At 34.4% G+C, this 9,789-nt stretch overlaps 1 protein-coding gene and 1 pseudogene across 1 annotated transcript; both read right to left on the reverse strand.

Annotated features, from left to right (window-relative positions):
* Positions 1-2,766: 2,766 nt before the first annotated feature.
* LOC133308439 (exonuclease V, chloroplastic-like) lies at positions 2,767-4,149 on the reverse strand (annotated as a pseudogene).
* A 3,471-nt stretch (positions 4,150-7,620) lies between these two features.
* LOC133308432 (probable ribose-5-phosphate isomerase 2) lies at positions 7,621-9,246 on the reverse strand. The gene has a single exon (XM_061509053.1). The coding sequence runs from the start codon at positions 8,869-8,871 to the stop codon at positions 8,068-8,070; it is 804 nt and encodes a 267-aa protein (XP_061365037.1). The 5' UTR covers positions 8,872-9,246; the 3' UTR covers positions 7,621-8,067.
* Positions 9,247-9,789: the final 543 nt, after the last annotated feature.

Consider the following 9,789-nt stretch of genomic DNA (forward strand, 5'->3'; position numbering starts at 1 on the left):
GAGGGAAAAAGGCGGGTGTCATTTTAATCATATTAATTAACCTAAACTATATGAAAAATTATATATATACAAATTATCACCAGCATGTTAACGTGATTCTATTCCATAGGCTACTTGTTAACCCCAAACATAATCAATGCAGCATGAAAATTAATAATTTAATAAGAAAACATTATCTAGTGTGATTAGGTTCAACATAGCATCATTCTGTTAGTTTGGTAATTGGTAGTCAATTTGGTGAAAAAAGAATCAGATTGGTTGAAGATGGGGTCCCTGAGTTATGGCCATTCAGTGCACTGCTTTGCTAAATAAATTGCTTTGCTTTTGGCTTTGGCTTTGGCTTTGGCTTTTTCTGTGGATGAGTGGCCAGGCACGTGACAACCGGCAAGGTGCATGTGGGGCAAATATGCTTTTTCTTACCTATAAGGGATTCCATGGGCCCCATCCTCATAATGCAATTCATCTTCTTATTCCATTCTACACAGTTGCTCTAAATAAATGACAGTTTCAAACAGTATTATTAAATCGGATCCGGACGTCGATTCGGCTGGAGTATTAGGTGATTAGTCGGATTGGTTCACTCGAATATATATAAATATAAAAATGAAACAGGTTATATTTATAAAAAAAAATTGTTTACAAACTACATTTTTTTTTTTCGAGAGTTATACTTTGTTCTTCTAGAAGAAGATAGCATAATTTGTAAAAATTTATAAAAAAATCTTGTAAACGGATCCTTTTCCTATAAAAATATATATAAATATGAATATATAAATTCAATTATATTCTCCATATCTAAAAAGAATTAAACAAGATTCACTTAATAAGCTCAAAAACATGAAGCATAAATAAAAAAAATACACATTATTACTATGTCAATTTAAATTACAACTCAGAATCCTCATAAACATACTTTTTAATGACATTAAACTTATATTTTTTAAATTCAACTACGTTAAAATGATATATGTGACATCCTCTTAATATATTATTCCGCAAATTCCTTCAGCATTGGAAACTGAAATTTGAGGTAATTGTAAAAGAGTATACTAGCAAATAAAATTACAAAAAAAAATTAAAGTGAATTATACATTTTTTCTGACAAGATGAAACAATTTTGATTTTTTAATTTTTTTTAAATGCATGACCCGACCGGATCAACAGGTCATCGATTTTGACCGGATTTGACTGAGTTTGACCGGATCAATGCATGACCGGTCCAATACTTGATGCGAACTAGTCCGATGACTGATTTGCCGAATTCTAAATTAACCCGGCTGAATCGGGTCGGGTTTCAGGAGAGTGGTTTCAAGTTTCCACCGAAAATCTTATTACAATACATGATGGCTGATGCACAATGTTTATTTTTCATTCTTAATTAACATAATTAATAGTCTGATAATTAATTTAAAACTTAAATGCTATGAACAAATTTTGACAATTTTAAATTACTATTTACCTACGTTAAAAAATCATTCGCGTATACATGAACAAGAATGCTAAAACAATGTCAACTATTATGCAGGGGTTATTCAAGAACCGGCATGTAATCTTTTCTTTATTTTTTAAAAAGACGGTCCTTCTCAAGTTATTATTTTCCACTATATTCTAAATCTGCTCTGCCTCTATTGTTAAAAAAATTTAGGATAAGTGTTTTTCATTTTAAGTGAAAGGACTTTTGATGCATATTTAATGATTTTTTATATTCTCTCTTAGAGAAAAATAAAGTATTGTGAAGGATAGAAAAGATAAAAATCTACCAAAATCATTTAACATAAAGTGACAAACATTTTTCTCGTTTTATAATGGAAAAAATATTTATGCATCTAGACACATATTTATTAAGATATGATGTCGCATCCTAGTAATTTTTTTAAAAAAAAAAATAATGGATCTTTTTTGTGTCTCTGAGGCAGAAAGCAAATATCTGTCATTGATGCAAAAAATCAAATCATTTTATAATTATGTATTATAAAATTTAATCATGAAGTGTTAGTGAGGTGGAAATGATCTATTTTCCTTGATGAGGTAAAATATGTCAATATAACCACACATATGAACCTAAATTGAATTGAGAGTCACCGTGAGTATATCTCAAGCAAAGGCTAAGAAGCAGGTGCAGATGTAGGGTACGGTGACTTTGTGATGTGATATTTTAGCAACGTAAAAGTATTAGAAGGCGTATGTAAAACATGTCTCTTCAATGACAAAAGAGTGGTGGTATATATAGGTGGAGAAAATTCTTCAATTATTAATCAAAATAAAAGAGGGAAACCGTAACTGTGTTGCCATTGTGAACCCCATTAAATGTAAGGCAAGCTTATCAATTGGTGCATATGAGTGAGATTCTTTGTAACGAGGGTCTAGCTATCTCACTTTAGAGATGCAAAAGTATGATCACTTCACTGAATCACTTATATGGGTCTTAATGGCGGTCTAATCGACTAGGCTTGTGTGACCGGTTCAAAATGTCTATTTTCTCTAATAATTAATCATATTTAGACTCTTTTAAAGAGTGGTTACACTTATTTACCGGGGAAAAAAAAAAAAAAAAAAGAGTGGTTACACATTATGGATTGAAAAAATTCACAAATGAATAAATCCAAATAGTACATATACATTTAATTTTTAAATTTACTAAAAATAAAACAGAAGACAAAAGTTAATTTTAAATTGTTAAAAGAAAGAATATAGAAAAATACCACACTATATTGATTAGTAGTAGATTATATAAAATTAAAGCATTAATTTTTGCATTACTCTTAATTATATTATTGTACATGGAGAATACTACTGCAAGGCATGCCCCCAGAGACTGCTTTAGACCTATTACTTTAGAAATCGTGACAGAACAAAACAAGTATAACTATATATTTCTTTCTAATAATAATAACTTGAGTCATCGCTTGAGAGGGTTTCTGTGCTCTCAGTATCAATGCATGCAGGACACTCAGAAACAAAATCACAGTACCCACATTTCCATTGCTCTTCCTCACCAACATAACTGGCTTCTCGCTGTCCAAGCCAAAATTCAAGACAATTGCTGATTTGCTTCTTGATCCAACCATTATTATATGCAAATTCATCTTCATCAAGCAGTGACTGATCTTTCTGAGACTCATATCTCAACACTAGCTGATCATGAGCAGGTGGCAGCATCTTACACGTATTTTGGTAACATATGACCACATCTTCAAGGGTCAATGCAGAGAATCCAGAGTAAGCACTTGCCATTTGTAGATCTTCACATAGAGTACGTTGAGGTTTTAACCCAAAATAATCATACAACTGTTTAGAAGGGAAATCATGATCAGCATGAGCAACTAAGTTGTCCCACAAATACTTGTAACACATTAATTGAATCCTTCCATTTCTTTTTTGAGGTTCAGTAGGAACAGTATCTCTGAAACGAGTCTTTGTTTCAACTAGGACCGGATTATGATCAGCCTTAGGGATCCGAACCTCATCAATCTTTCCCACCATCCATATACCTTCTGCAAAAGCAAAGCTCACTATTGGAAGCTCACGGGTCAATCCTTCAAACAACAATTGATTCACACCATTTATGAAATTAACAAGCTTCAGTGCCATATAATCTTCACATGACTTCACCTTCACTTCCAACGGAATTAGAACCTCTTGTTGAAGCTGAACATGCCGATCTATACCAGCTTTCATAGCTTCATTGTTCATCCTTCCTCCTCCTCCAAAAACAAGAGCTACCTCCCCACCATGTATAGCTTCATTGTTCTTCCATTCTTCATAAAAGAGAGAAAATTCCATTTGCTTTTGGCACCACTCTGTCTTGGTAACATCGGTGACAAACAAGCCCCTCTTGCTCCTAAAACGGTCTAGTTATGTGTCAGCAGCTCTGGACTTCTTCTTCTTCTTCCGATTAGTCACAAAATTGCCATAATCCTCTATGTCAGGTTCTGCACGCATGAATAACCTTCTCTTGGCTTGAACTGAAATTGACTGAGTGGATTTAGCGTTTCTGTGCAACTGAGAGGCTGAAATGGATGAAGGTGTTGCAGAGACAGTAAAAGAAGTGACAGGAGAACAAGCTGCAGAAGCTAAAGCAGCTTCAATGGAATCCATCTCGTCATCGCTTACAATCTCAATTGTGGTCTTGGAGGATGTTCCGACCATGATGGATGCTGATACAGCAAGTTTGTGAATTGTTGTTGGAATGCAGTACTACTTGTTCAGCAGCTATGTATTGAGAGTTAATTTTAGCAATTTGAGACTTGGGAATTGAAATTATACGAAGAGGGAGCTAGTAAGATATGGAATTCTTAACCAGCAAGAATGGAAAAATCATGAGAACAAAAGAAAAAGGTAAAAGCTGCATTTGGATTGGAACAACCACTTGGTTTCCAAGAAAGTGGACAAAGAAGAAAAAGAAAGCATGAAAAAGATAGAAAAGCAGTCTTGTGATGGAGAATCTTAATTATGTGGATCACAATTCACATGGTACACTGTACACTTCTGATTGTTTCGGATACAGTTCTTATGTCCAAAACAATATCGCGCAAAGCAAATACTGACAACAGACGAATACGAAATAACAATTGCAAGGAAAATACATTTGTTAAACACTTCACCTCCAGTCCCAATATTTTTATCTTCCTTGCAATTGTTATTTTGAGATCAAATTTTATTCGCTTACTGCTTGCCTTGGATTCCTTCTTCGATACTACTTCCAAGCTTGAGGTTAAATTTTCCTTGTCCTTTACTCTTTTTCCCCATAACAGTGTCGACTTTCATTAAATGTTTTTAACTATAAAACATTGGATTAATCTTTTCTCATGTTATAAACAGTTATATGAGAAAAGATTAATCTCCTATACACAAAATGTAGAGAATAGAGAAAAGAAAAAAAAATATTACATGAGAAAATATTAACCTGAAACATTTTAGGATAGTAAAGAACACCCCCGCACTAGTTGCTATAGAGTCGTTACATGAAAAGAAGAGTTGCCCATAAAACTAACGGTTCAGAATCAGAATATGCTAAAGCATAATGAACGGCTATATATTTAATCAAAAACCTTGCTAAGCTATATGTAAAAAACCGAGTACCCCACAAATACTATGCACAAAACAACGTTCCAATTGAAGGCATCATTAGTGAAAATGAAAATAAAACCTATCCAATTCCAAACACCATGCTAGAGTCAACACAAATATATTTATTTATTCAACTCCAGATTTCAAGGGATTTATTGGCCGACCTAATCTTCACAGAATGGGATAAAGTCATGAGGGCCTTCAAGCATATTCAGCCAAACAAAAAAAAGTCAAACGGGGAAAATAAAATGCAAAAAGCATACTTAAACCTTCATATCACGTTCCATACCAGAAGAATTTCCAGAGATTTCATTTTAACATGACAATAGCAGTTTACCCACCTAGCTCAATGATGACAGAAACAACTACACTCCCTGAAAACCTCAACTTGCACTTGGGAGCAGCATAATCGTAAAGAACAGACCATATCATTTGAATTAACGAGTTTTTATTAAAAAGTGTATTTTTCATAGCCAACAGTTTTTATTAAAATTCTAGGTCAACTCAGTAACAAGCTTCACATGGGAAATCTGAAAGCTATTACATTTCAATAGAACCCACTACAGTATCAAATCAATTTACTGCTTTGAGGTAAAAACACCTTGCTTTTCTCCTTAAGAGGGATAAGTTCAGAAGGAATTGAGAACAGTCTTGTACTCCAATGAGATAATTGCAAACTAAATAACAGCACAGCTGAAAAGGTTCCACTATGAAGAGACACAAGTTGATTAACTTTGATAACTTGATTTTAAGTATACTGTAACATTAATTTTCAGAGAACCCAAGTATAAACATAATTAAATATACTAAAGAACATAAACGTCCCTATCTCCGGTTAAGCTAGTATAGAAGCTTACTTCTCAATGTACCAATTAAGTAGGTGGCAGGAAAGGTGTACACACTGGAATAAAGTAAAGGTTTGATCACATCTAATGTTCAAATAAGCATGTATAAGAACTAAAACAGAACATCCTTGCCACCTGACCGATAATCAACATAGCAGCATATAAAAACAACAACATTACGGTTTAGAATTGTTGTTAATCCAACACTGGAAAGCATCCAGTCAAACAAAGAACAATACAATACGAAAGTGTGAGTGAGAAGAGGGTTGGAAACTGAGTGCAATGATATAACATTACACATTTACACAAAAATTATCATGCAAATCAATGTTACATTAATAAAGTATGGCTTAACCATTCTTGTTTTAATTACAGAATAACAATTTTCTGTCAACCAGTATTTTTCCCAGTCAAAAAAGGACTATCCTAAGAAATAGGATACAACACAACTGATATGAAGTGACGCCAACAATAGCAAGATCTATCCCCTATCTGTTTCCAAAACCTAACGAAAACAAAATAGACATAGTTTGGATATTATTATGAGCATACAGGTGCAATCCATTTGCATTTCATACGTAATGGTACAGGTTCACTTCAAGTAAAACTTACCGCTAGTTGCATGGTAACCAATATTGGTAATTTACCAGTTTTGAGTTAATCTGCAACACTTTCACACGTCAATCTTCTTTCATCTTCAAAAATACCGCAACAGTAATTTTGGCAACTGTAAATAATAATAGATGCTCCTGCATCAATAGCTTATCTTATAGTATTTTCTCAAAATAAAATCCATAAAGTCGAGTAATTGAATAAACATGAATTAATAAAGTGTAGTATAATATTTATATTATATACATATAAACAGAAAGTATCTTATACTGCAGGATACGCATAAATTCAAGAAATCACAGAACAGAGACTCCGTAGCAGCTAAGAATCTGCCAGCTGAACAGTGTTCTTAAATAAAAAAAGAACAGCTCTCTAAACTAATTACAGCTTGCGCAGGATCCTTTCAGTCCTTTCAAAGAATGCATGGTCTTGCCTTAGAATGAGAGCAATCCAATACTAAAAGCAAAATCTCTAACAAAAAATTCATTAATCATCACGCACCCTTGCATTACTCTATGGTTGGCCATATAGCCTTTTCAAACATGAACTATTTCCGCTTCAAAATATTCAAGATGGAATGTTTTACTTCATCTAGCAATGGCAAATGCAGGAAAGTATGCATTGTTTCTAATGAGGAAAATGCAATTATATGCAAATGCCGACTAGCATCCATTCTATTGATGTTTCCTTGATAATGTTATAAGTAAAATCAAGCACTGGAGAATTTGGCAACTTAAAAATGGTACTATAAAGTTCACGCTATGTGCATATCAAGGGAAGAGTCTGTAATAGGCAGCCTTACCTCTGACCTCTGACAACAACACCAACGGTTATACCTACATGGCAACATCACATGACCCCTTAAAAAGTATAGCTAGTTATTAAAACAGTCGGTCTTGTTACAAATGTTGGTTATGTAAACACTGGAGTCTCCTTTTCGTATGCAGTGAAATATATGCCAGAAGTAGAGAAATATAAGATGGAAAAACCAATCCCTTAGAAAGTCAAAGAATTAATAACTACCATCTTCCTCAACACAGTAACCCCCACAATTGTTCACAAAGTAACAAACTATAAAAACACAAACGAAATATAAGAGTTTCCAATATTTGCAAACTATACAATTCAATAATAGCAGATCAAAGGGAAGAACGAGCAAAATTTGAATTAGATAAGTTCAATATATTAAATACTATCAATTCAACAACAACTTATGTGGAGAACTGATTCAGTACCACACAACAGCCATCATATGAGCTTAATACTCAGCTTTCCAACAAGTTTCAATTTTTTTCTGCTTGCTCAAACTAAGTCAAAAAGCAAAAACAAAATTAGCGGAGAATTAAGATACATTCTCCAACAATTGTATCTACTAATAAAAGGATTATAAGAAAAATCCCCTACCCCAACCCCTTTTTTCTTCAACCAACTCTTCCCATAGATCCAGTGAATAAGAACCATATAATATGTTAGAAGCTCTACCATCAGCCTTCCCCTATTTCACCTACATTATTCCAGCCATTTTCTGGTCTGAATTCAACTATTTATGTTTCACTGTTATCCCAAGTTCACCTGCAACAATAACGGTGGTAGCCATGTCCAGGAACATTCCATGTTCCACAACTCCCGCAAGCTGCAGAATTGCATCGCTTGCAGCTTTCAAATCACCAATACTGTTCTTAAAATACAAATCCACAATATAATTCCCATTGTCTGTGACAAAAGGTTCCTCCTTTTCACCAAAAGTTCTGAGCTTGGCAAGACAACCGGACTCCTCAAACAGATTTTGAAGCCTTTCAAGAGTGAACTTCCAACAAAACTGTATAATCTCAACAGGCATAGCCAAACCACTACCTCCCAAATAGTTAACCAATTTAGACTCATCAACAATGACCACAAACTTCTTGCATGCACCCTCAACCATTTTCTCTCTCAAAAGGGACCCACCACGACCCTTCACCAAGTTCAAATAAGGATCAACCTCGTCGGCACCATCGATGGCGAGATCAACAACAGAATGGGAATCGAGATCCGACAAGGGAATCCCCAGCGAAAGAGCCTGCTCGTGTGTCTTCTTCGATGTGGGTATGCCTATGATGTCCTTAAGCTTTCCCTGGCGAAGAAGCTCGCCGATTCGGTCCACGGCGTGCTTCGCCGTTGAACCTGTTCCGAGACCAAGAACCATACCGGATTCGACATATTCGACAGCCTTGTAGGCGGCGATTTTCTTCAAATCGTCCTGGGTCAGAATCACGGAGGAAGAAGATGGAGAAGAAGGTACCAATAGGCCAGCTTCCATGGCAGCCTTCTCAGAGGAAATGAAATGGGGATAAGGAATAGCCATGTTGTTGGGTTTTGGGGTCCTTCAAAAAACAAGAAAGGACCAAACTTTCGATATACCCAGAAGCTGCTATGCTAGATTCTTGATTGGAATGAATTCAAATCAAATGAAGGGGAAAACTTTCATGGGGAATTGGGCAATGTATTTTATTTTATTTTATTTTATTAAGAAAGGAAAATATATAAGAAAAGGAAGAAATTGATGGTGAAAATCACAGAGAATCTAGGAAGATATGGTGGATGAAGAGAGAGAGAGAGAGAGAGATTGAGATTTTGTGTGGTGATAAATGAATGAAATTGAAGATAGGGTTAGAGAGAGTGAAGCAGGGAGGGGAAGAGAATGGAAGAGGAGGAGGAGGCGGAGATATGGAGTGTTTGGTTGAGAAGTAAGATGAGGGGTTATATAGGGAAGAGTGGTGTTTGTTTGTTTGTTTGTATCAAACGCTGCTTTTGCACTTTCTTTATTTTGTTTGAAGCAAATTGACGTGTTTCGCGCGGTCCAGCAAGACAGATTCTACCAAGGTACGCAGTTACTTCTACTAAAAATTATTTAAATTTCTAAATCTTTTAATTATTATTAAAAAAGGAGGCGACCTCCGCAGCGTCTAATACGCCATTGGAATTGCAGATGCTTGTCATACACGACTGTATAGTTTCTTTTTTGTTTCTTTTTTTTCTATTGGTCATCTTTGTTTTCAAATTGAATATTTTTTCGATTGTATCCTTATTTTATTCTTTTTATAAATTACAAGAATATTTTTATGGAATATAATCTTATTCGGAACGAATCTAAAATTAAGATTTTAAAATATTTTTAAAGATAATATTAGAGAAAATCGACATATATTCTCATCACATATCCTTATCTTTTTGGAAATGATTAAAGATACAAATAATTTGTTAAAATAAAAATAAAAAGAGT

The sequence above is a fragment of the Gastrolobium bilobum genome, unplaced genomic scaffold (genome assembly GCF_033153095.1).
Source record: "Gastrolobium bilobum isolate Gb01-03AN ecotype WA unplaced genomic scaffold, APGP_CSIRO_Gbil_v1 utg8372, whole genome shotgun sequence".
In the NCBI taxonomy this organism is placed as follows: domain Eukaryota; kingdom Viridiplantae; phylum Streptophyta; class Magnoliopsida; order Fabales; family Fabaceae; genus Gastrolobium; species Gastrolobium bilobum.

Coding starts and splice junctions, on each gene's coding strand:
- LOC133308432 (XM_061509053.1), bottom strand. CDS start 8,871: ATGGCTATTCCTTATCCCCATTTCATTTCCTCTGAGAAGGCTGCCATG.